A 27997-nucleotide genomic window follows, 5' to 3' on the forward strand; every position below is an offset into this window, starting at 1 on the left:
AATAATTTCTGCATGTTTTTACCAAAATATCCCACCCCCCACACGGTTATAAAATACCTAACCATCTTGGTCATCAATTTTATATGAGCCATTTTTAATTATAAGAGCTCAAGAACTCCCAAACCACAAATCATATTCATTTATTTATTATCTAACAAAGCTTCAATCAGTGTAAAGTGCATTTGCTTTAAAAATCTCTGTTGGTCTGAGATGAACCATGATTATTTTTATGGCCTAATTCTAAATTCTGAGGGTTAGGGTTAGAGAACAGTCAGCATTTCATGGAGTGCTATTTACTCAGACACTGTGAAATGCTGTCAGTCCCTAATGTTAGGCACTCTTGTGGGGAACCACTATAATATTGGCATTCAAACCTTTAAAAGCATCCAGATATGATTTTTAGGGCTTTCAATTGTCAGTAACTTGCATTGTGAATTCTGACTCAGTTGATTTAGCAATGCAGAAAAGTGATACCAAAATTCTGCAGTGGAATTTTCCTGGTTTTACAGAAAATATTCAAATGAATTTTAAAAAATGCAAATATAATTGTGCGCTCATTTCCCACCCTCCTTCCTTGGGATGCATTTTGCTGTAAGTTATCCTGAGGAAATCCAGAGTGAATCCAGTAAAACCAATAATAATAAATACTTGTCATTTCTAGACCTTTGGGCAAGTAGTATGAGCTTGAACTTGCTCATCTTGCATGAGACCAGCAATGGGCATGGTATTGTAACTGATCTATAGTATATTTGTGCATGCACATTTTTCTGGGGTAGTTCTTGGAATCTACCTCTCCTCTTTTACCACAGCAACCTCAAGGGCCCTGTGTCATGACAACATTTCCTCCAGCTAAGGATCTATCTCTCTCTCTTTCTGCAAATCCCATTAATTCCATTCCCAGTATAAATTAGCCCTGGGAGGAAAGTAGTGTTGTTTAATATGAGAAGTTGAACAGAAGTGAGCTCACTAGTCCTACAATATTCCCAGAGCTTGAGAGTCTGGGGAGAAAGAAATTGTTAGTCCTGAATCCTAGGTGGCAGAGGACTGCCACAAAACTACCAGAATGGTCCCCTGTACTCCATGCTATTAATATCTTAAGGTTTAATCAATGGAAAGATTATCTTTACTTGGAGGAAATGTGAAGCCTTGGGACTTTGTTCAACCCTAGATTCCTGTTCTCTGCTCTCATTGTTTGCAGGTTGATGTCACATCAACATCCTCCAATGGCAGAACCTCCTCTGGGAGAAGAGATGACTCTTGCATTCTAGCCAAAGGGATCTCTGTTCCATTTTTAGCTACTACACAGGGAGATGCAACGTTTGAAACTCGTTGTTAAAAATGAGCTTTGGCACTTAAGGCCTGATCCTGATTTTGTAAAGTGCTGATTCTGTCTTGTGAGTCACTAAATGAATTGAAGTCAATGGGAGTTGAGGGTGTTCAGCACAACAGAGGATTAGAAAGTCCGTCAACAATGCAAATCAGAATGAAATATACAATGCCAAACCCAGCTCCTGCTACTCATGCAAATAGTCCCATTGACTTCAAAACTGAAAATGTTATTGGAGTCAATCAAGAACAATTCAAAAATATATTTCTGAATTGTCCAAGACCATTATTTTCTTTGCCACCATTGTCAGTCTTGTAAATGTATTTATCTTTGAACTAAAACATCAATCTAATTATAGGGATATATGGATTTCTTATTTAAAAACAGACAGTTCTTGAAGGAACAAGAATCTCACTGTTGCAATGTGAAATTAACCATGAGCCAAACTATCATGCAAAAATAATTAGATAAGCAGATCCTAGAAATCTCTATTCAGTCCTCTTTGTCATGGGACACTAAAAGTGAACCTGAAGAATTGTGACTGAGGCTGCAAATAAATTAGAAAGTGAGCCAACGTGCAGCAAATGTCTTGATTTCTGCAATTAGCAAAGAAATCCATGATCCCAGTAAAAAGCTCTCCATTGATTGACCAGATGAAAAATAAATAGAAGCCATGGCTTGGCTCACCATTGATGATTCAAGCTTGGCAGGAAGTAGATGATGGTTTGGGGGGACAGCTTTAAAGGCCTGGCTAATGTGTTTCAGTTCAACAAAATAAAGATATTCTACAATTTAAATTGAGAATTACTGGACTGTAGGAAGGATTCCACGATGTGAACATGAATGTGTTTTAACTGGAGTTTGATTTTTTCCATATTTTAATAAATTAATGACATTTTAGAGATATGTGTAAATCCTTGTAATTAGCTAAAAGTGGGCTTCTGGACTGAATCTTAACATCAAGCAAGCAAGCTCCTGCATACTCAGCAGCACCCTGCCAATAACAAATTAAGTTTTGTTTTCCACCTATTTGATCCAATTCTGATTGCGATTCTACTTTTATAACTCTGTATTGAGTCAAACGACTTAAATGGAATTGCACTAGGATAATCAAGAATGGAATTTGACTCTCTGGTTCAGATCCTACAGTCTTTATTAAAGCAAAATTCCCATTGAAGTAAATTGTAATGGACTGGATGAAGATTACAGGATTTGGTACAGAAAAGAAAGGTGGTGTATTTGGATGGATAGAGGCCTTTTAGGGGATGATCTCTTGTGAATTTTTTTAAATTGCCTTTATATTTCTAATCTATTATTGGAAAGCTGGGGAAAGGGACATTTTAACTAAAAGATAAAAACATACTGGGTTACTGTATATATTAACACTGCTTTTGTTTTATTTCCAAAATCATGGACCAAAACTTCTGCTGGTGTAAATGGGCATCAACAGAGCTACATTAATTTACACAGCTAAGGATCTCACCATTCATTGATTTATCTTTTAATGGAGCTCTGTGCTCTCAAGAGAACTGCAGGCTTGGCAAGTATATTTGTGTCCTTGTTTAAATAAAAAACATGGCCTGGTGAGAGAACTTCATTGTTTAAGTCTGTCTAACGCTCCTAGTCCTACCTTTGATGTTGCACACTCCTGTGATGAGCTAAAACTGCACCTTCCCTTTGAATATCCATTTGTACCTAGTCCATTGCTGCTCGAGAGGAGTGGCACTAGGACCTTTCCTACCTCTCCAAATGATGAGTCTGTGGCATTAAGGATGGATATGAATGCCTCGTGTGTCTTGAATACTCAGTGGATCTAATTAACAGGTGGAATCACACCCTGGGTGCTTGAAATATTGCCAGACACCATAGAAACGAATCTTTAAGACCCTGCACCATCTGCACTTCCTTTTCATTGTGCAAAGCTCATTGAAACATGTTTTTCTTCCATTTTATTCAGAGTGGACTATATTCAGTTCCATGCCAATTAATAACTACTGATATCTGTTATTTTCCCCATTTCTTTTACAAAAAGATTGTATTTAAATAAGTAAAGGGATTTCAGTGTCTTTCAACTTTGAAAAATTCTATCGTGATACTCTTAGTGAAAAGGAAACTAAATAAAGTAAAAAATAATCATAGCAACTTTATTGCAATATACATTTTAAAGGACAAGAAACAAACATGAAATCCATATAAAATCAGAAAATAATTAAAATGGTAATAAAATACAATTCCAAGATTCATTTTCATTTATTTCGAATGTTTGTTTCTTGACCTTCAAAATTATTGTATTATTATTTCAATGACTACAGAGGAACACAGACATATTTTTCAATACCCCATGCTTTTCAGAAATATGCCTCTCGGTGACTTGAGTTGAATAATAATTCCTCGCTGTATAATTGTTGCCTCAATGTGCTGCAGTGCCAGCAAAAAATGCTGGCTTGCAGAGGCAGACGGTTAGGTTGGGGTTCATGTTTGGTTTGCACGCTGCAGTTGATACTGCGAATCAAAGCCTAACATACTTTGTCTCGTCTACACCATCCATAAAGGCTCATCTTACTTACAGTGAGTAGAGTTTTGCCGAAGGAAAGTGCCCGTCCGCTATTGCCCCTCTAGCAGCCATAAAGAAGAGAGGAAAGCTGCCTTTATACTGAATTCAACAGATGACAATTGTAGGAAGCCATCAGCAGAATAGCACTAACGAACCAGACACCCTGCTCCGTCTGCTTTTCGCATAATGTGCCTGCATTTATACCCGCTGTTTTAACAGTCAAAATCTAAACATAGCAACCCGATGTATAGTATCCATGTTTCTGTTTATATACATTTATATATTTATATTAGACCGTCATTACCTGTTAGCTGCTAGTCTGGATGCTATATATCCCCCGGGGATTTGAGTGACTATATATCCCCAGAAAAAAGAGCCATGGATCATGCCAACGGTTTCAGGGTCCCAATTAAACTTCGCTTTCTTCCAGTGCAAAAACCAAGGAGAAAGGGGAGAAAGAAAATAGGAAGGATGTAAGCAGGCCAAACGAAAGCATTTATTAATAATAGTTTAACGCTAGGCAATCTTTGCGGAATTTCGATTAATGTTGAACATGCCCATTTACTAGCCGATACGATATAGAAATGGGGCAAGGTGCTAACCGCCAAAATAATAACCGATTTGCGTTAAAATTGGTCTCTAGAACAAATATGCTAGAATGCCTACAAAAATCTGGCATTAGTACTGGAGGAGAGAGGAGAGACATGATTTCTATCTCGTGATCGCTGTTAACCCTAAAAATATGGGAATCTTGGAACCAAAGATACCCTTGAATCTCCTAGAGAAAGGGGTGGCAACAAATGTGTTTTCTTCTGTCCGATCCAGTCTAGAGAAGGGGTTGAGGGGAGGAGAGAGGAAAGCCCCCCCCCCGCACACAAACACACACTCAGACTCACACTCACTCTCACGCTCCCTGGCACACACAGCCAGTTGTAATACATCTCTCTACAGAGAGAGCGAGACCCAGAGAGAGCCAGTTGCCTACATCGCAGGTAAGCTCACAAACATGGGAATGAGGAAAGTGCTTCAAGGTATTTTGGAGGGGAAAAAAATGATTTGGCTCATCGTAAGTGGATCACCTGCATTTGCAATGGAGCCCATCGAATATATCTATAGCATGAACTCAGTGGAATCGAAAACGGCCATATCGGTCTATCTAGCTGCCTGTTTATCCCTCTGTGTATGTACACACGTGTATGTGTATATACACAAATATATATTCTATATGATATATAAATGTATACATTTCTACACGTATACATTTACATATCAGATATATTCTTGTCTTTGTGTACATAGGCGATATACATATGGTTAAGCACCTTATAAATGAAAAATGTTTTCTCATTGGGCCATAGATGACTTTTACAACGTTGCATTTTGTTAACCAAAACTCATTCATCCTGATATTTCCAAACGTTCCGCAACAAACCACTCCATTTCCTTTAGAGAATTGGGCAGCCGCTTTGGAGTCGTTTATTCATGCTCATGTTCTCTATTCCGTGCATTTAATTTACGAAATGATTGAGGTCCCCAAAGCTGGGTATAAAAGCAAAATATCTGCACACAAACTTGTGCCACGGAATGACCTCTTGGTCTGGGAAAGAAAGAAAACAAAATAGGCACAATCGAGCTTTTATTCCCCCCCCCCACACACACACACACAACATTCTTTGGATCATTGTCCTCTCTGTTATAAATAAAATACGACGTTGTTCTGGGGCAGTTCACTGTAGGATTCTCCTACCCAGAAGCGAGCAGATTATAGCAGAAGGAGGAAACCGTCTCGATTTTATTATTGTTATTATTAGAATGATTGGAAATATCATAAAAATCTAAAGGGGGTCTTACTTATTCTATTCATTCTTTGTTATTACTCTATCCTGAAGATATTATGGTTTATATTCGTGTTACGGGATTAAAGGGGAGTGATTCCCACCTCTTTAATAATTTTTCCTCCTCGGTGTATGGTGCTGTTATTGACCATATCCACGATGGCTACTCCCAAGTTACAACGGATTCCAAAAGAGATGCAGAATCCCAGTCCACTCATGATGGCAATGATGTACCTCCGGGGGAGCCCAAAGCAGGTACAGTCGCACACTGGGGCTTTCTTCACGGGCGCCTCCAGGGGTTTCCCATCTTCTGTGAGTTCGATGTTGTCCCCAGGCTTCTGTTTCTTCTCTAGGACTCTGCCCAACAGAAGGGGAAAGACAAGCAAGAGAGTTGAAGCCAACTCTCCCGAACAGGTCACTTGAATGGCAAAGTCACTATGACTGAAAAATTACCTTCAGTTGTTCTTTAGCAAGACCTGTGGGATGCATAATTATTCATTTCCCCCAAAAAGAGGGAGGAGCAGCAGATGGAACTGTTCATCTATCATTAAAGATCTCTGGTTAAATATGTAGGAGACATTAAGAAGACATCAGCTGCAACCACTGCAGAGGCGCCATGTTGTCTAATTCAAAGGGGATTGCTGGGAGATGAAAAATTATCTTGGAGTTTTAAACTCTATTGTTATTACATTATAAATATGAGAGGAATTAGTTCTACAGTGCTTGTGAATGTGGAAGCGGAAGAAATGCTGTAAAGATGAGCAATTATTTCTATGTATTCCAGATCTGCAAAATGGCTGTCATAGCCATTTTAACGAAACATGCCAGTGTTTGAGAACTACCCATCTGCAGATGACTCAATACCCTTGCAATATTAATAACATGAATTTGTGAAGATTACATGCAATAATCTGCACTCTGATTATTAACTAGACTTACTTTAGGTCTGTTTTTTCCGCTGCGCTCTCAGTGCCCATATTTACCAAAATATTAAATCGAAGCTCCCAGGGTTTCAAGTTTAAACTTCTAAAGGAAAATCCATACATTAATATTTACACATTTTGATTATAATATAATGAATCAATGCAGCCATTTGCACCCACACCGTATGCTTCAAAACATGTACGTGTATTTTATTTTTATAGGGGAGAAAAATCTTAATATGCCTTTTTGAGGAAAAAATGTGCTGGGTTTATCGCTAAAACATTCCCCACATTACAGTAAGATGCAAAAGAGGCCGATTAACTACTCAGAAGTGCAGCCCCTGCAGAACAGGGTATTTGAAAACTGCATCCAAACATTCCATTTTGCTAGACCGCTGCCTTGCCTCCAAGGCTGCCAATCCTTGCCCACGTGAACAATTCTCCGCAGGTGAGTAATTCAACCCAGGTCAACTCCCCTGAGTAATGGGTGAGTAACGACTGGCAGGATCAGACCCCAAACATTATTCATATTATGTATAAAGAAAGGATGGGCCATGCCCTGCAACACGTACTCAGTTGAATTTACTCTTATTATTCACTGGTGTAAGGCTTACTCCCCTGAGTCAGGGTTGCAAGATCCCCATCCTCTTAAAAATGTAATTAAAATAGAACAATATATTTTATAGTTAAAAGTGGTTTATTCAAACTATAAAATCTGAGCACCAGCTTTCGCACAGAATTGATTTGATTTGATTCCACCTGAAATGAAGCAAAGATCATGGGACATAATAAACAGATTATTTCCACTTTAAAATTACGAATAGAAAATTATACGTTGATTCTCTGAAGTGTGGCTAGTCCTGATGGAATATTTGTTAAATCCTCGGAAGTTCACAGAGTGCCTTATTTAGATCATTCTTTAAAAACCTGTTTGAGATATGATATAGAAGGTATTGTGAGTTGCAGGTGTGTTTTCATACCTATCGAAGAATATTTAGTGCTGAACTCGATTATTGTAGTTATATTCGTAGAGAAGAAAAGTACATTTCCCATGATATTCGAGAGGCCCATACTAATTTATTCTGTTTTTCAGATATTTTACATATTTTCAGTCAATTTAAAACGATTGAATTTATGTAGGCTGGTGGTAAAATAACCATATATTTCTAGACTCTAACTGTACTAGTTTCTATTACAATAGAAAGCATCATTTTATTTGATAATTGACTTCATATTTCCTTTCCTCTCAAAATTATATAGGAAGTTGTAAATCATGTACCATTATTGTTGGAATAATACTGTGCCTATTCTCCACTGCCGCATAGGTGGAGAAAAACAACTTCTACTGTAGGTATTAAGACGATCGCTCATTTTGCTTTATTCAGAAAATTCTAATAACGTTGGAGAGAGTGGGGTACTTTGTTCTAAACGCAAATGTCCGAAAATATATTCTCCCGATTTTTATTTTGTAGTTTTCTCGTAAAAAATCATATTTTGGGGGGTCACCAAAGTCGTCAGATTTCACAGAGCCATTTATGATGGAATGGTGTGATCCAATCGAGGAATGGTGTGTTCAAATTTCGTGTCAATGCACTTCAGGTGTGTGGTTGCGTGCATCTATACACACACCTGAAGACGATGGAAATACACGCACCCCCCTATTGCTGGATTAACTTTATGGTTTCATCTATTGCGGTTGTGCATTTTCTACAAAAGAAATGGATCCTTTTCTATGCAGACGGATAAATAATTGAAGGTGTCTCTCTCAATATATTTGTCCTAGCTTCAGAGAGAGAAATCGTTCGGTTATCAATTATTTATGCATTTCCGTGCTTTTCTTCATCTGACGGGCGGTTACACAAGGGAACCGGTTAATCGAAATCAGGAATGATTTTATAGTTTCATTTTTTTTAAAAAAAATACGCTCTCTAAGGAAAGTGAAAGGGATCCTACGGGTGCCCTGCATTGAAATGAAATAAAAATACAGGAGTGCTGCTCTCTGTTGATTCTATTTTTAAAATGAGATCAAATTTCTGGGTAGAAAGATGGGGGAAATCTCTTAGGACACATTTAAAAACATCCTCCGCAAGCCAGCTATGCAAGTTATTTCGGTGCCATAGTGTAATGGTAGCGTTAGTTTGTAGATGATATCAAGAAAACCTATAAATAGCTATCAGTCTATCAGCAACCTAACGTACACAAATAGCGTATATTCGAACTGATCCAGCAATTTTAGGCTAAGGAAAGCCTCCCATTCTTTCCAGTAAGAAATCCAGCCCCCGGACCGAGATCTTTCTTACCTGTAGAGTTGACCGAGCGATTTCCCAGCAAAATTCTTCATTCCCTCCTTGCCGGGGGTCAAAATCCTTTGTTTTACCGACTCCATGCCTCCAGAGGTTTTCACTGGGCTCCACTCTGTGTTGAACAGGGCACTGCTATGAACAGCTATGATCGCTCATATTGGTTTAATCTCTAACTTTTTCTCCCATGGCTATCGGTGCGTCTCCAGATAAAGGGAGCCTGAGTCAGTGTGTGTATGTGTGTGTGTGCGAGAGAGCAAGAGGGAGACAGAGAGAGGGGGGAGAGCCAGAGAGAGAAAGAGAGAGAGAGCGAGAGCGAGCAAGCTACATGCAACCCACGGCTTTCCTAACAGAACAGAGTTGGGAGCCACAATTAGAAAGTCTTTTCGGAAGTGCAGGACTCATTGGCAGACGGTGGAGGCAGTGCCATGGCTGATTTGGCAGGGGGAATGACCCTACTTCCTAGGAGAAGATGGTCCAGTGTTTAGAATCCTGGTTTTCTGCTGAACGTTTCCCTAACCCGTAGGGATTGAGAGGTGTGGGGGGGGAGGGAAAGGGGGGGGTGGGGAGGGCCATCTAATTTATCACTCCAAAGAAGAAGTCAAAAGTTCCCAATGCCCAGCACGTGCCAGCCTGAGAGAACCTGACGGCTAAGTTCCAAGCTCTCGGACAATAGCAGCCCTAGCACTTCATTACTGTGAGCAAGTCCGCAGCCACTTACTCCCAGGGCAGCGCGCCCAGGGCAAGGCTCTAGAGTAGACGGGCAGTTCGCACGTCGGGGGTTGGTGATTCTAATCCGCCCAGCGCCCTTTGTCGCTCCCGAGTGTGCCCGAGTGATTTCAGCACCACAGACAGCGCCCGTGGCTCCCGAGTGTTCTCAGCACCGGGGAGAGCGCAATCGGGAGCCTCCCGGGCTGCCAACTTTCATGGGGAACTGGGCGGATTCATTGCGGGGGGCTTGAAGACTGGATGCTATGGAAACCGAAGAGGAGCCGTGTCATCGTCCCCATCCAGGTTTTCCAGAGGATGATGCAGCTAAAAGGGAAACTGGAGTTTATGAAACGCTGACAATTTACTTTTGAGCGCTCGCGTTAGCCCCCCCCCCCTTTTTTCTGACGCATAGCCCGACCCCGTTGTTCAGGGCAAGGACTACAGAGCATTACGAGGGAGTTTGCTGCATGCAGAGGCTATTGTACTTAATTCAATTGTGCTGTTAATGTAAACAAAGGGCGTGATCATGTGGCAAAAGGTAGTCAGTCAGAGCCCCTGGAGAAACAGGGCACCAATGGCAAAATACATCGGAATATTAATACCAGGTGTCATCTGACAGTTGTATCTCCATAAATAGATAGAATCTGTCTGTCCACCTAAGATCATATTTTATTTCTAGCTCAACATTTATAGCTCTCTAATACATTGTCATAATTTAGATCTATATATTAGACATGCACATGGTTTCTAACGCTTATACATGTGTAATTTTTATACCTTTGTGACCTGCCCTTTAATGACACTTTTGTGTAATATCTAATATAACTTTTACATATGATATTTTTTCACCACTGCAGTGATCAAGGTACGTTCTGAGAGTTTGGTCATCTTATCTTTCCAGAATTTGGTAGAAAGATAAGGTGGGCGAAGTAATATCTTTTACTGGACCAACTTCTCTTAGAGAAAGAGACAAGCTTTCCAGTGTACACACATCCACTGCAAACAGAATTTGGTAGTCATTTATCAGTTTTAATCACCTAGCAGTTGATTGTACATGTTAAAAGTAACGTTTTATTTCTAAATCATGATGATTGCATTTATCTTAGATCTCTTTCCAATATGAAATCCATCTCAAAGTTTCTATTACAATGTTTATTGATCAGAAAAAAGGACATTCATAATTCTGTACCCAAAAACAAATTTATTTGAAAATTGAAGCCCTTGCACTTGCTTACTTTCTCTGTAACAAAAGTTTCTATAAATAAAATATTTTTAAAATCAAGGTGAAAAGAATAATTTCCTGCTAAAATATATAGTCCTGCCACAATATTCTAAAAACAATTGTTCTGGATTATTTAAATATTTTTACTAATGTTGCCCCCTGGTGGAAGGACAATGATATTTTACATCAGCAAAGCACGTTCATATCAGTAAAGCCAATTCTTATAACACTGCCGCTATTGCAATGATAGTAGATTCCAGTTTGTAATGGTATTTCAAAGACATGAAAGCACCATAAAATACCACAATAGAAAGTACATTTAAACTATATACTCCTAAAACAAGATACTTCCTCATATTGAAATTCAGCTTTGCTTTATACAGAATGCTAAATACTGGATGTGGCCTTCAGTGCAGGTTTCATTATAGATCCTTCTTTATACTTCTCATTTCGTTTGTTGAAAGGAACTTTAGGATTTATTACCGTCTCTATTGCCATCCATAATTTTTTAACTGCATCTGTCCATTGGGTCACCTTGCTTCATTTCTCCAGTTTACCATTGCAGATATTTGACAACCTGTTTATTAATAAAAAGAAAAGGAGTACTTGTGGCACCTTAGAGACTAACAAATTTATTTGAGCATAAGCTTTCGTGAGCTACAGCTCACTTCATCAGATGCATTCAGATCACTGATCTCCCCACTGTATTTTCCACTGAATGCATCTGATGAAGTGAGCTGTAGCTCACGAAAGCTTATGCTCAAATAAATTTGTTAGTCTCTAAGGTGCCACAAGTCCTCCTTTTCTTTTTGCAAATACAGACTAACACAGCTGCTACTCTGAAACCTATTTATTAATAGAAATTTCCAAGAGGCAGAAGGGATAGAGAATAATTCAGTCAGTAATGGGGAAATGTTCTAGACTCAGATTCAGAAAAGCATCCCTGTTCAGGAAAGCATTTAAGCACATATCTAAAATTTAAAGTGTGCTTTTCTAAATCAGGGCTTTATAGTATTAGTTTCTGCCTCAGAGGCTTATCTTTGTGTTATTCATTTGCACAGTACCTACTATGAATGGGCTCTGAGCCCGAATTGGATTCCTTAGCATTGCCACATTTATTGTACTGCTACTACTAAAGCTCATTGAATAAGGAGTGCTCACTGGTTTGGGAGAACTAAATAATAATTAATGATGTCCATCTGTATCCAGCCTAATACCACCCAAGAATAGTGTTAGAGGACTGATGTGCTCGTTCATTGAAAAAAATGAACTATTCCTTACGTATATAAAAAATAGACTCTAACAATGGACCTTGGAAAGTTAAAATGAGACCATCCATAGGTGCAGTGGTAGTTCTGAAGTGGGTATACTATGCCTAGTGTATACCATATTGGCAGTTTCCTGAGACCTTTCCCAATGAGAGCTCTACTTATTGTTTCAACTGCAGTTTCAACTGCGTAGTAAGAGACTATGATGGCTAGTGCTATAAAACATGCCCAGACCAGTCAGCCTTTTAAATGACACTAGAGATTTACCTATTTAGTTGGTGGCCTGAAGATATGAATCATTGTTAATTATTATTATTAAAGTCTTTCTGTCAACACACTTGAAATCAATTGATGTTTTTCCATTGACCTCAGTGGGCTTTGGATCAGGCCCTTATGCAGTAAATACCAGTTATGATAGCACTTGCACACATTAGTTGAAAGCAGATAAATCTGTCTCAAATAATCCAATAAGAACACTGTTCTCAAAGAAGCTCTTGGAACAATTGTGGGATGATGTGTGAGTCCAGCAGGATGCTGCCTATCTCCAAAGTTTTTCTCATGGAACTGAGTGCAGACAATTATATTTATGATTGATCCTGCACCATTTGATCAGGCAGCATTCCCACTACCTGTGAATGGAAGTTTTTTTCTGACTGAAAACTGAAGGTTTGGGTGCCTGAAATGGCCCAAATACTGCATAGTCTCCCTATATGTCTTCTGACTGTCTGTATTCCTAATGAATTAAGCAAAATAGAAGCTGAGAGTTCATGACTGTGTTTTTCAAAGCTCAGTTTTTCATATTAATATTGATCTATCCATCCTTAAGTTTTCTATAGAACTCATCACAATAGTATCTAGAGATTTATAGAATCAGCCTGATAATATATATCTCTGACTGGGTGTCTGACTCAGCTTGCTAAATTTAGTTGTGTCACTGATGAACACAGCACAGTGTTATCATATTAGATATCTGTAGATTGCATCAGTGAAATAAATTGGTGATTTTTGATTAATTTAAAAATATTTGGATTCTCTAGATTGCCTGCAACCTTGCTTTAGCTACATCACTCATTACAAAATGTATTGTCCTTTCTTATTATGTGACATGCACACAGATCCACCAATGAAGTGGTATTATATGATAGAATCCTATCTACAAAAGTGCAACTTTGTAGATGTAAATTTAAAAGATTTAAAAGACCCTCCCCTCTACGCACACACTCGCATTCAGCCTGAGACTTTGGGGTATCCAGAGCCCCTTGGAGGCTTTGAAAATCTGTTTCAATAAAATAGCATAATATAAAGTACAATTCTTTGAGGCTCACAATTGTTTATCCCATAAAAATTCAGCAGTAAGGTGCATGACTGCAACCGAATCCAAATCAATTTGGGAATGATGCTAGTGTGAGCAAGGCTCACAGATTAAGTCTGAAATTCTGGGTCCATTGAAGTCAATTGACCATTAACATCAATAAAGCCAGGATTTCACCTTAACAATGGTGCAGTTTGGTACCTCCTTTGGGACTGGGGAACTATAAAATCCCAAAGGGATGCAAAGAACTATACTCTCTCTTGGAAAGAAGTCAGGCCATATAGGAAGTGTGAGGTCAGAGAAATTGATTGAAGGGAGACTGTCTGGAAGAAGCAATAGCTCATTAAACCTATGGGCATCTATTTCCTGTGCATTTATAACAGTGGTTCTCGACCTATTTACCACTATGGGTCTCATATGTAGCAGTCTATGTTTATGTGGGCCACATCCACACAGTATATATTCTACCTGTATGGGCCTGAGGATGTCACATGGGCTGCAGTTGTGTGCTGATTGGGCCACAAGTGGCCCACTGGCCATGAATTGAGAACCACTGATTTATAATTTAGTTTTATGTTAATAGGTTGCTCATTAAATAAATCCTGTGGCAGATCCTTAGCTACAGCTAGGAAAAGGAAACACAAAGATGGCTTTAATGCATCTTTGCACCATTCTCCCCATCAGGGGTCTGTGCTGGTCTTGTCCTTGGCAGAATTTAGAGCAGCCTTTGGCTGATCCAGCTATGTCCTGAAGGCCTGATTAGTAGCACCTAACCAGTGGTCAACTCTGTTGAAAGCTGCAAAGATCAAGTCATTTAAGAACCCAAATGTGGTCTCTACCCATTGTCATAGGAGGACATCCATTAGTGAGGTCTCTGTGCTGTGTCCTGCTCTGAAGCCCAGTTGTTGAAGCACTCAGAATGCCAGCCAGTGTCACATATAGTTGCAGCTTGGTTAACATTGCTTCCTTGATGATTTTGCCTGAGGTGCCTTCTCAGAAGTAGCTGCAGATCTGCTTCATAACCAGCTAGCCTCGCTTTCTCCTGAGGTTATGACTCCAGTCCTACACAGGCAAATATGGAAGTAAAGGCTACTGAGGGATTATGTTGAGAGGTTCTGTAATGTATGTACTAAAACTGCATATAATTGATTGCTTCCTGTTCCCCCACCCTCCATATGTTGCTTGGTTTATTAGATTATAAACTGTTCAAGGACAGGATGGTGTCTTCTAGTGTGTCTGCACAGCATCTAGCACAGTGGGACCCTGATCCTCACAGGGGTGGCTGGAAGTTCCCAAAAGGCAAATAATAATAAATAATGTCTCTGCATATGCCATACTTTGGAATATATTATTCCACTATACCAGTACAAAGCAGTCTGAGATACAGTTTAAAGGCCCCCTGTAAGTATTCTCTTCTTGCGGCTCTACTGAATATGGTTTTAGCTGAATCAGACTGAGGAGTTCCTAAGCATCTGGACAGAAGCAAAGTTAATGCTCAGATCTATCCTGAATTAGCCCATGCTTACTGAAAATACAGTCCTGTGGCTTTGGGGTGAGAGCACAGGAACAGGTAGGTCACAAGAAAAGATACAGAGAGAGAAAGACACCAAGGATCTAACAAGGAGCTGGCTGCAGTGTTGGACTGTGCAGTCTTTTGTCAAGTAGAATCCTCTGTGTGTAGCTCTGCTGGCAAACTCTCTGTTCAAAGTAAACAGAATAAATTAAATTGGGAAATATTCTGAGACTCCCTTTGTCACTGTTTTCTCTTTCAGTGGAAAAACTGACTCTCTACAAAGTCCTCTCTCTCCTCCTTCCACTTCCATGTTGCTGCATTTGCTTGGCAAAGGTATAAAATTAATAATTCTAAGAAGAAAGAAAGAAAAATGAGATTATTGCACTAATTCAGAGCATTTATTTAAAGGTATGTTTTTCTGTTTTAAAGCACTCAAGTTTTGGGTTTTATTATAATGTCAGAATCTGATTCTGGGTTGGTTCAAAAGTTAATTTGACACAAGAATCAAGAGCGTGCTTTATTTGGTTGAAGGCACTGCTTGTGCCATCTGGTGGTGGAAGCGAATAATACAATGTAAATGGGACTAAGTTTTTGTTTTTCCTGTAACAGGTTTCAGAGTTGTAGCCGTGTTAGTCTGTATCAGCAAAAACAATGAGGAGTCATTGTGGCCCATGAAAGCTTATGCCCAAATAAATTTGTTAGTCTCTAAGGTGTCACAAGGACTCCTCCTTATTTTTCCTGTAAGAGTATGTATGGTATTTCAGCCTGAACGTAGAGAGAGTTTGATTTTAGGTTAGCATATTTGACTGCTCTGCAGTTACAAATTTTCAAGCTACATTGGGAGGTTCTAGTTTCATTTTTTCCAACTAGTTTACTTTTAACATAGACAGCTAGGTACTGAACAAAAACTTATAACGGAAATTCTGAACAATTGACAAAGCCCAGTTAAAGTGTCAAACAAAGCAGCACTGTATTATAACACTTGCAGCTTTTCTGCTTTGTTATAGAGAAATCTGATATAATAAATTTTATTTATGCCTTATAAATAAATATGCTTGCTTAACTTGTTCTTAGATTTTCAGAAAGCTTTTGACAAGCTCCCTCACCAAAGGCTCTTAAGCAAAGTAAGTTGTTATGGGATAAAAGGGAAGGTCCTCTCATGGATTAGTAACTGGTTAAAATATAGGAAAGAAAGGGCAGGAATAAATGGTCAGTTTTCAGAATGAAGAGAGGTAAACAGTGGTGTTTCCCAGGGGTCCGTATTGGGACCAGTACTGTTCAACAAATTCATAAATGATCTGGAAAACAGGATAAACAGTGAGGTGGCAAAATTTGCAGATACTACTCAAGATAGTTAAGTCCCAAGCAGACTGAAAAGAACTACAAAAGGATCTCACAATACTGGGTTATTGGGCAACAAAATGGCAGATGAAATTCAATGTTGATAAATCCAAAGTAATGCACATTGGAAAACATCATCCCAACAATACATATAAAATGATGGGGTCTATATTAGCTGTTACCACTCAAGAAAGAGATCTTGGAGTCATTGTGGATAGTTCTCTGAAAACATCCACTCAATGTGCAGCAGCAGTCAAAAAACCGAACAGAATGTTGGGAATCATTAAGAAAGGAATAGATAATAAGACAGAAAATATCATATTGCCTCTATATAAATCCATGGTACTCCCCCATCTTGAATACTGCATGCAGATGTGGTTGTCCCATCTCAAAAAAGATATACTGGAATTGGAAAAGGTTCAGAAAAGGGCAACAAAAATTATTAGGGGTAAAGCTTCCATATGAGGAGAGATTAATAAAACTGGGATTTTTTTAGCTTGGAAAAGAGACGACTAAGGGGGGATATGATAGAGGTCTATAAAATCATGACTGGTGTGGAGAAAGTAAATAAGGAAGTGTTATTTACTTCTTCTCATAACACACAAACTAGGGGTCATCAAATGAAACTAATAGGTAGCAGGTTTAAAACAAACAAAAGGAAGTATTTTTTTCGCACAACACACAGTCAACCTGTGGAACTCCTTGCCAGAGGATGTTGTGAAGGCCAAGACTATAACAGGGTTCAAAAAAGAACTTGATAAGTTCGTGGAGGATAAGTCCATCAATGGCTGTTAGCCAGGGTGGGCAGGGATGGTGTCCCTAGCCTCTGTTTGCCAGGAGCTGGGAATGGGCAACAGGGGATGGATCGCTTGATGATTACCTGTTCTGTTCATTCCCTCTGGGGCATCGGGCATTGGCCACTGTTGGAAGACAGGATACTGGGCTAGATGGACCTTTGATCTGACCCAGTATGGCCGTTCTTATGTTCTTATATTCTTGTCTATCACCGCAACATTGATGCTTTACATTCTTGTGCTCATCTAAAATTTAATACCAAAGGATCCCAAAGGTCTTTAGCAATCAGTAATAGAACATATCGAAGTGCAACTACCTCTGGGTGAAACAGCAACAATTTTAGCAGTGCATATGAACACAATACAAAAGTTTATGGTGGTGGAACTTAAGTCAATGAGAAGTAATTACTTAAATTGAAATCTGGCCAAGCACATTGGTGTTAACATGTGTTCATTTATTAATGCTATTATGAGATATTTAATTATCATAAATTGTCAAGACCTCTATTTTACCTTATTATATATAATCTAATCTATTTTTGTTTGTGTTTTAATAACATCCTTTATTGCTGGATTTAAAAGTTGAATTAAATCTTATACAATAGACGAGCGTGGCTTATTCTTAATTACATTAAGGCTATTTTACACCACTCTGACAGTGTAAAGGGGAGTTTAAAGTGAATATAAATATAATTTATGCTATTTTAGCATACCTTCATGTTGCCAGAGCTGTGTAAAAGGGGTTTTGTGTAAATAAGGATCAGCCCCAGCCCCTCTAGAAGCACAGTGTCAACTTCCTTTTGTTGCTTTGTTGCTTTTATATTATTTTAAAGGCCATTTTTGGGTCCTTGACACTCCACTTCTAAAAATACCTCTTAAGCATAAAAAAGTCCCCACAATAGGTTACCCCATTTTGGAGGGGTTTTGTTATATATGGAGATGCTCAACTAAAGGTTTTTAGAAAAGCAGGATAACTGCGCTATGTTAATGAGCAACTTTGACTCCTACTGTGTCATTCCTGTCTGTTATGTAGCTATTCTGTTTGAACAGACACAGTGCTTTCTTGCAAAGTTTCTTATAAGAACAGTTTAAGATGACAAAAATCTTGTAATGGCTCTTAATTTTCTGAGGAAAATTTCTATTTCATTTTTCTCATTACCACAACAATACAAAAATACCCAGTCAACTCTAGTTGTTATTTGTCTCAGGTCTTGTTGATGTTAGAAGCTTTCATTGATATTCTGTTATCTTTTGAAACACGATTCTTTCACTGCCTATGAGCAAGAAAGAGTTTGGCTTTTTTTTCACAATAAATATTTAAAGTGGTAAATGGTGGTAGATATCTTCTTTGGGGAAAGAGTCCATATTTTTCAAGGTGAACATGAGAATAAATGTCCTTTTTTCTTACCACAAGACATAAAGGAGAGATGAAGCTTTTAAAAGGTTCTGAGGAAGCCTCTGCAACAGAATGACTGTATTGCCGGAGCTTTGTTGAATACCTAGGGTGTTTCTCAGTTTTCCCTCTGGGAACATTTCAACAGTACATCATTAAAAGTGGCAGAAAAACCTCTGCTTTATTTTAGGACACTGCTAATGAGCATGCTGACGACTGTGCTGTGTTCAAGGGAACAAGGGATCAGGGGTGTAAGACACTTGTTAGTTTGAGACTGAAACACTGCACCCTTCTGTTTTCCATTGCTTTTGAAATATCTGTGATCCTGACATGATCTTGTGTAACTGGAAACATTGGCTTCTCCTGAACACAGTGTTCATTTCCAAGTGTCTCTGGGGAACAGACTAACCTGAGGCTGGGGATGTGGTTCATCTTATTTCATTTCATCATATGATGGCTAATTTTACACCTTTTATACACAAACATTCTTGTTATATGTTGGAAAAGGACCCACTATGCCCTGGAAGAGCTATTTGGCTTTGTTAGAGGAAGCTGTGGCTTCAAATGCAATTGGGTATGTGCAATTAGATGACCAACTAGGCCAAATTGGAAGGAAAGTACCATTCCCCATGTTTGGTATGGGATGGATCTGATGTATCACAGAGCAATGTATGCTCCTTTCAGGAAACCTATGGCCCTGCACCTTACTGACCTCTTCAAGAGCATGGTCCTTATCCTACTCCCATTGACTCCAGGCTCCATGTGCTTATATCCCAGGCTATAGAAAACCTGCAGTATAAAATTACTAAGTCTGGTGGAGAATGAAAGCTCTTCAGGGCAAGGAACTAGGGCTGTCGATTAATCGCAGTTAATTCATGCAATTAACTTAAAAAAATGAATCGCAATTTAAAAAATTAATCATGATTAATTGCAGTTTTAATTGCACTGTTAAACAATAGAATACCAATTGAAATTTATTAAATATTTTGGATATTTTTCTACATTTTCATGTATTTTGTATTCCATGTTGTAATTTAAATCAAAGTGTATATGATTTTTATTACAAATATTTGCACTGTAAAAATGATAAACTAAAGAAATAATATTTTTCATACAAGTACTGTAGTGCAATCTCTTTATCATAAAAGTGAAACTTACAAATGTAGATTTTTTTTTTGTTATATAACTGCACTCAAAAACAAAACAATGTAAAACTTCAGAGCCTACAAGTCCACTCAGTCCTACTTCTTGTTTAGCCAATTGCTAAGACAAACACGTTTGTTTACATTTACAGGAGATAATGCTGCCCGCTTCTTATTTACAATGTCACCAGAAAGTGAGAACAGGCATTTGCATGGCACTTTTGTAGCTGGCACTGGAAGGTATTTACATGCCAGATATGCTAAACATTCGTATGCCACTTCATGTTTGGCCAGCATTCCAGGGGACATGCTTCCATGCTGATGACGCTCATTAAAAAATAATGCATTAATTACATTTGTGATTGAACTCCTTGGGGGAGAATTGTATGTCCCCTGCTCTGTTTTACTCACCTTCTGCCATATATTTCATGTTATAGCAGTCTCAGATGATGACCCAGCATGTGTTGTTCAGTTTAAGAACACTTTCACTGCAGATCTGACAAAACGCAAAGAAGGTACCAATGTGAGATTTCTAAAGTTAGCTACAGCACTCGACCCAAGGTTTCAGAATCTGAAGTGCCTTCCAAAATATGAGAGGGACGAGGTGTGGAGCATGCTTTCAGAAGTCTTAAAAGAGCAACACTCCAATGTGGAAACTACAGAACCCAAACCACCAACAAAGAAAATCATCTTCTGCTGGTGGCATCTGACTCAGATAATGAAAATGAACATACATCGGTCCGCACTGCTTTGGATTGTTATTAAGCAGAACCCATCGTCAGCATGGACACATGTCCCATGGAATGGTGGTTGAAACATGAAGGGACATATCAATCTTTAGCGCATCTGGCACATAAATATCTTGCAACGCTGGCTACAACGGTGCCATGAGAATGCCTGTTCTCACTTTAAGGTAACACTGTAAACCAGAAACTGGCAGCATTATCTCATGCAAATGTAAACAAACTTGTTTGTCTGAGTGATTGGTTGAACAAGAAGTAGGACTGAGTGGACTTGCAGGCTCTAAAATTTTACATTATTTATTTTTTGAATGCAGGGGGCGTTTTTTGGTACATAATTCTACATTTTTAAGTTCAACTTTCAAGATAAGGAGATTGCACTACAGCACTTGTATTAGGTGAATTGAAAAATACTATTTCTTTTGTTTTTTTACAGTGCAAATACTTGTAATCAAAAATAAATATAAAGTGAGCACTGTACATTTTGTATTCTGTGTTGTAATTGAAATCAATATATTAGAAAATGTAGAAAACATCCAAAAATATTTAAATAAATGGTATTCTATTATTGTTTAACGGTGTGATTAATCACGATTAATCGTGATTAATTTTTTTAATCACTTGACAAGGAACACATCTTACTCTGTGTGTGTGTAAAATGCCATGCAAATTTCCACTACAGTATATATATGATTAAGAAATAACAGTGATTGATAATAAGAAAACAAGCCCTGAAGTTTTTACTTGGGCAACACTCTTACTGAAGCCAATGGAGAGTTTGCCTCTGTAAGGACTGTAAAAAAGTCCTTAGTAAAAAAATCAAATTGGGATTTGAGGATTTGATTCAATATAAAAATCTAGCAGCTTTACTAAGCACAATGTGTTTTGCTGGGTAGTACTCTACCCTTTCCTAGCTAAACATCTCAAATGTCCTGTCTCCTTATGCTCTGGTCCTAAACCTGCCATAGGTACTTCAGTGACTGTCTCACTTAGGGTGTTCTAAAGTCCTGCTCAGGAATATAGAAGGGCCATTTCCAAAACATTAAGCATGTCTTAATCATGAAAAACATCCATTAAACTACAGGAAAGCAGGGGTCAAACATGAGACCTGTATAAACAGGCAGGAAAGAACAGTGTTTGAGCACTGAAAATGCAGTGCTATAGCTGCTTGCCACAGGTACTGAGATCACACCAAAGGGAGGGAGGAGAGTTCGTTGGGTAAATAATTAATTCCTGCAGTATATAACTTCTTAAACTTCGCTATTTATTTTCTTGTTCTCTCTCAACAGTTTCACTCATTCTGAACCATGGGCTAGCTTTTATTCACTGTGACCGTACCAGTACCGTACTCTGTAAGTAGTTCCATTAAAATCAAGAGGCTGGGTCCAAAGTTAAGAGCACTGAACCACATGAGTAAGAGTGTCAGAGTCTTTTTCCATTTTAATTGTACAGTTTAGTTTCTTGACTTAGCCACAGCAAGTTGACTTTTCATACTTGCTTGTGAGCCCTTTCTCAGAAGGTGTCAGATGAACAGACCTGGAAAATGGAGTCATCATCTGTCTGCCTGCATTTATCCACCACAACATGGACAGCATGGGCAGGGGCAATGCAATATGCCCAACACCATGTCCACCACCTCTCAGGTTTAGACACTAGCCCAGTCTTCATGCTCCTTCAGTGTTTCTGATGAAGATTCAGCCTCCCAATATTGGTATCAATTAGAGCCAATTGTGACACAGCACTTGTGTACTAAGAATTGGAGACCACCCGTTCCTTTCACACTGAGCATGTTGTCAAATATTTATGACTTTTGGCTGTCAGCTCCTTTGTAAGGGCCCAATCCAAAGCCCATTGAATTAATTGCAAAGGCTCCCATTGACTTCAGCGAATTTTGAATCAGGCCAATAATAGAGTTTTGACTTCTTATTAGCACTAATTTGAAAGTTCTTCATTAGCCACAAACTCCTAGACTGAATTTCTGGGATGCAAATACTTTCTAAAAATCCTTTCTGTTTGCATGGTTGTGTTCACCTTCACACTCTCTTCTACTGGGAGGCACCTGTAGTTCATGGAAACAGCATTCCCTGGAGACAATTTATCTTGCTAAAGAGCTCTATTGAATCCATGAGTCCAGCCAGTCTAATATTATGTCACCCTCTAAACTGAGTTGGTTTCTTTGCTTCAACAGATTTTCATTGCATGATGCCTGCTTTATATGATTTATGGCAAGAATATTAATCACCCTCTGAATGGTGCATGCCTCATCATCAGTATGCATCATAAATCATCCAGAAGTACCTTCACATCTGGTTAGCATTACACCTAAGGTATCAAGCACTGCAGTCTGTCTCAGTCTGCATGGGCATCTTAACTTCACATATACACTGTGCCTTGACTGTTCTTTTCCAAAAAGCTTAATAAATCAATTGCCTGTTGTTCAAAAGCCACCCCACCTCCGGGCAGTTAAGAAGCGGTATTAACAGAGAGCCCCCATCAGTCCTCCTTGACTAGAAGCATGGCGAGTAAGTCATAAATCCTGAATGGTAATGGGAGTGTGTGTCAAGTGAGAGAAAAATAGTAGGATTTGGTGGGGCACTGAAGGGAAGGAATTATAAGAAAGTCTGCAAATTTCTCTGTTGGGACTCAACTACAGGAAGCTAAGTACTACCTTAAATGTAATGGAATCTTCTTAGAAAGCATTGGTGCTTATGCAGGGAATTCCTCAGGGATGCAAGGGCTGGAAATCCTTTCTCAACCTGTGGACAGTCTGTGGGGCTGAAAGCAGATTCTCGCTAGCCCTTAGGCCTGGGTTCTGGATCCTCATAAGTGCTGATCCACTATCTCGTTCCCTGTCTGCTCCCAGTAAGCTATCTGAATGCCAGCATGAAACCCCTCCTTGGCACATATTGGGATAGGAGCCCATGAATGGCCATTCTATCCATACTCCACTTCCCTGTAAAGGAGCAAAGTGTTGCAAAAGGCAAGGTATGGGCCCCCTGCATGTGAGTGAATGCCACTCTATAAGCAGAAGTTGTCTCCAGCTAGTTTTGTGGCCTGATTTTTCAAAAGTGCTGAGCTCCCACTGAAATCAGTGGGAGCTCTGGGTGTTCAGTGCTTCTGAAAATGAGGCTTTATTCATTCTTAATGAATGTGTTCCATTTAGTTAAGGATTCCATCATCTAAGATTTTAGCCTCTTTCACCCTCTCCTCCAAGACCTCTTCTTAATGAATCCTTTGCTGTTTCATGAAGGGTTATGGAAAAATGTAAAGCAACTAATAAACATTTTAAAATGAAAATGATTAACAAGTGGCTGATAAGGATTGCAAAACACCTGGACCTAATTTTGATCTCACTTGCAAAAGTTTCATTCAGGTGTAATTCCTTTGATTTATGTCAGTGTAAAGAAGATTAGAAACAAGCCCATTCTGGTCTCTGTGGATGAGGAGGAAAGGTAGTGTAACCAAGCTTTTCGGTTCCTGATTGCATCCAAGCACCTGGTATCTCCCAGTTTCAGTATGTGTTCTTTTAGAGAAATGAGATGGCCTATGATGGTTATCCATCACAACATGTTTGGTATGAATAAGCTTCAAAAGGTATTGCAGCCTTATCACAATACACTGATTTTTTTCTGTAGGCCAGGGAGAATCTGCACAAGGAGTAAATCCAGGTAGCTGCAATGCAACCAAAATGAAGAAATTGTAGATTCCTCATGAGGTAGAATTGGTGGAGGATCAAGAAGCCCCAGAAAGAAGAAAAGGCACTCTCTACTTTTTAAGGTGAGCAAAAATAATGCACGCATCTGTCCCCTTAACCTTTGAAATCATTGCCAGACGCAGACATTTTCTTGTACCCAAGGTATTTTATTTTTGTGAGTGAAAAGTTTTTGTAGCAAGATGGGCTTTTCTCAAAACAAAATTTATGAAAAATTATCATACAATTTTGTTTTCATTTAAAAACTACATTTTTAAAATATTTTTGAAAAAAATCAAAGTATTGAAAATAAACAAACATATTTGTTCATCGGAATGGGGGATCTAGTAAATGAAAAATACCAGTATGCATTTTGTTAACATTTTCAATGACACATTTGCTACAAATTTTGTTTATAAAATTTCGTGATCAATTTTGACCAAAAAAAGATCCATTTTGAACCCTTTGAAAAGTAATACTTTTTGCGATATTAACTTCATTTTCCAGCTCTACTCACTACCTCCTTAATTTTTGGTGTTTTGAATAAAATGGAACCAGGATTCACACAAATTTTAGACTCTAGGACTTCCTGAATAATTTTATTGCTTATAACCATCTCCCACATCTCCAGAATTAAATTTCCCCAGTTAATGGTTCTTACAAACCTGAGAGATAAAAGCATCTCCAAGGTACTATATAAACAGTAAACTACTGACAACTGAAGTCAATGGGGTTTTGCCGTTGACTTCAATGGGGCTAAAATTTTGCCCATAATTTTCAGCTTGACAAAATTAGTTTTGTGAGGGAATGGAGTTATACTGGGTACACAGATGTCCTTTGCTGTTGGCTCCTCCAGGTTCTGGTGTGACAATAAGAGGAGGCTATTTTGCAAACCTGGTCTCGAAAATCCCCTCCTGACAGGAAACAGAAGAGAGGGTTAATGCAAGTATTAAGGCTACACACTGCTACCTCTACAAAGAACACGGTGTCTGCATGTTCAATGGACCTACTGGCATTGGGCCACAATGCTCTTAAGAAGATGCAGGTGTTTCTTGACAGGTGGTAAGGGAAATAAAGGAGTGCAAAAATGATCAGAACAGAGTACATGAGCTTGGTGAGCTTATCCCTTTTCTGAAAGTGATGAAGGCCAGTCTTTTGCAGTGTCCTGACACTGCTGCAGTAACAGTAACAAATAGCAACAAAAGGCAGCAAGCAGCCAACAACCGTGCAGCACATGGAAAGGGGAAGCGTTATATAGGTGGAGCTGGAAAATACATAAAGAGAGCAAATAGTTTTGTTGTCTGGGCATATCTGGGTGCTGGCAACATAGGGGATTGGCACACTGGCCAAGCTAGTTACTGCCCATACGGAGAGGCAAATCAGTAGTGACTGTTGTTTATTCAACAACCACAGAGACTTTAGCGGATGCACTATAGCCAAATAGCGATCCACGCTCAGACAAGTGACAAAGTAGATGCTGCAGTAATAGCAAACATGGTAAATTATCCTGGTAATCTTACAAAGAGCATCTCCAAAGATCCAATGAAGCTGATTCAGATGGTAGGAGATCAGAAAGGGGAGGGTTAAGATCCAAGCGATGTCAGCCAAAACTAAGTTACAAAGGAAAACAGTGCTCCTGTTCCAGCGCTTCACCCGGAACACGAGGATCCAGATGATGGGCATGTTCAAAGTTAGTCCCACAGCCAGGATGAAGAGGAAGGTCCCTGGGATGAGAGTCCTCTGGATGGTGCCTAGGATGGTGCCAGCACTTCCACAGAAGTCTGCCTCTGCTTTCTGTCCAAATAAAAAGCAAACTGGTTTCACTGAAACTCAACATTATCAACTGAATAAAGTCTGTCCGCCTCCCATCGTATCCAAGATGAGATGTCTGAGCCTTCGCTAACTGGTCTTGTCATGACAAATAAATCATTATAGTTCTGATCCATAGCCCACTGAAATCAATAGAGACTCCCACTGACTTCTATGGGCTTTAGATCAAGGCCTATAATAGTAACTCCAGGGCTGATTCATCTGTCATGTACACTGATGTAACTCCACTGACTTCAGTGGACTTAATCCTGATTTAAAACAGTGCAATCTAGAAGGGAATCAGCTCTTCTGACTCTTCATTGCTAGAACGGGGCCAAAATGAAAAGTATTCATTAGTATTCATTTCAGTGAATTCACTTAGCAAGTGTTCATATCCAGGTTGTGTTTGCTGTCTGTGAACTTCCAAGCAAACTAGTCTGCTGGTGGGAGTGTTTCCAGAAATAGCAAATTTTAAGCAAATATTGGAGCATAATTGTGGTAAACATATTTTTAGTTTGTCGATGTCACTATCTGCACCAAAACTTGTTTCTAGAAGTTCTGCTCATCCAATCAGGGGCCAAAAACATGCAGTGTAACCTATATGCCAAGTGAAACTAGTCAACAAAGCTTGAATTTCATATACTAGAGCTTCATAATGTGAAAGGAGCTATGGACCAAAATGCACTCACAGAAATTACAATTATGAATAGCAAATAAATTTGAGAAAACTGTGAGCAGACAGTTAATGAAGAGAAAAGGTGTGAAAATATACTTAATAAAGTAATCATCCACTGCTGTACACTAAAGTCGCCAGCACGACTTGAGATCTAGAAGTTCTGCTTCATCAACAAGTGTCATTCTATATGGTCTTTTGTTCCCCTTGCTGTGACTATATCTTTTAGCAAAGAATCTCTGGGGACTCCAGCGATCTGCAATCCTGAACTTGTATTTTATCCTCTCTCACATCAAGAGAAATTAGTGAGGGACCAGGACCTCTGGAATGGACTTTTCCCTAGTCTCCTGGAAAAAGATTTGTGACTTTATTCTCCTCTTATTCCAGTGTAACATCACTGATTTCAGTGGAGTAACTCCTGATTTACACTGTGTGAGAGGACAATCCAGACTCATGCCACAGTCTTCAAATTTGTCCTAAGTAACAAATGACTAGGGGCTAGACTGTGATACCCTTACGCACATTGAGAAGTATGTTAATCCACAACTAGCCACACTGATTTCAAAGGGAGTACCTTTGGTGTAAATTATTGTTCCTCCTGAGTACAGACATCACATTCTGGCCAGATGGATTAAGTACCAAATATTCAGTCCAGCCATAATTTGTTCAATATTTGATTCACTTAGCCATCGAGAAGCCTTGATTTGGGGCACACAATTGCAGGGACAAAATGAATCAGCAATTATTCAATGCCCACAGAAATGGATAATATTATGCAAAAATCTGGCTCTAAAAATCAAACTAAGCCTCAATTCTTACCATAAGAAACGATCTACTTGTGTTAAATGTACAATATTAAAGAATGAAACAATTCCCCCCACCCCTATTTCTTATATGTTTTGTGGACTGTACTCTATTTTCATTGCTTTACCACCACCTGCCATACTGTAACAGGACTGCAAGGAAGAGATTCTAAAATGAGTTATGAAAATCTGTATTTCTAAAAGGAACAAAGAAAGTGTTTCTTTGATGACAGTGTCGCTTCATTACTTCATTTCTTGGGCTAAGAACTATAAACTGTTGATACCTTTTGCAGTAGTTAACTATCAAGTCCCAGAATTGCCCATGAATGCCTGGACTATAGTAATTGTATTTAAACACTGAGTTAGGAAACCTCACACATCAAGCTTTATATGAAATCATGAACATCATCACCACCCAAAAAAAAGAGAGACATGGCAAGCACTTACCTGGCCAGGTGTTCTCCCCATCCTCATCCCATATACTGTACTATTTTGTAAAGCTGTTTGCTCCTGTAATTACGCACTTACTAAGGTAACTGCCCGGCTCCCTGACATGACAGATGTGTGAATAATATCACAGATATAATGGCTTTGCATCTACACAGGAGGAGGGGAGGGTGTTTCATACATAGGCAGGTGTCTGATT

The 27997-nt window shown here is 38.9% G+C and overlaps 2 protein-coding genes and 1 long non-coding RNA gene across 3 annotated transcripts in view; 1 reads left to right on the forward strand and 2 right to left on the reverse strand.

Annotated features, from left to right (window-relative positions):
• The window catches only part of LOC141988992 (uncharacterized), a 58326-nt gene extending 57018 nt beyond the window's left edge, over positions 1-1308 (forward strand). Inside the window, exon 3 of the long non-coding RNA XR_012639883.1 lies at positions 1199-1308. This is a non-coding gene — a long non-coding RNA (uncharacterized LOC141988992). The remainder of the gene's footprint in view (positions 1-1198) is intronic.
• The window catches only part of SLC17A6 (solute carrier family 17 member 6), a 49927-nt gene extending 40449 nt beyond the window's left edge, over positions 1-9478 (reverse strand). Inside the window, exons 1-3 of the mRNA XM_074955174.1 lie at positions 8940-9478; positions 5821-6073; positions 4186-4304 (exon numbers count right to left, since the gene is read on the reverse strand). Coding sequence (XP_074811275.1) covers positions 4186-4304; positions 5821-6073; positions 8940-9025 — 458 coding nt within the window. The 5' untranslated portion in view covers positions 9026-9478. The remainder of the gene's footprint in view (positions 1-4185; positions 4305-5820; positions 6074-8939) is intronic.
• Positions 9479-24879: 15401 nt separating this feature from the next.
• On the reverse strand, positions 24880-27819 carry LOC141989746 (P2Y purinoceptor 1-like). The gene is made up of 2 exons (XM_074956670.1): positions 27799-27819; positions 24880-25860 (listed from the first exon to the last, which is right to left on the reverse strand). The coding sequence occupies exons 1-2, from the start codon at positions 27817-27819 to the stop codon at positions 24880-24882; spliced, it is 1002 nt and encodes a 333-aa protein (XP_074812771.1).
• Between the last annotated feature and the right edge of the window lie 178 nt (positions 27820-27997).

Source organism: Natator depressus, chromosome 6 (genome assembly GCF_965152275.1).
Source record: "Natator depressus isolate rNatDep1 chromosome 6, rNatDep2.hap1, whole genome shotgun sequence".
NCBI lineage: Eukaryota > Metazoa > Chordata > Testudines > Cheloniidae > Natator > Natator depressus.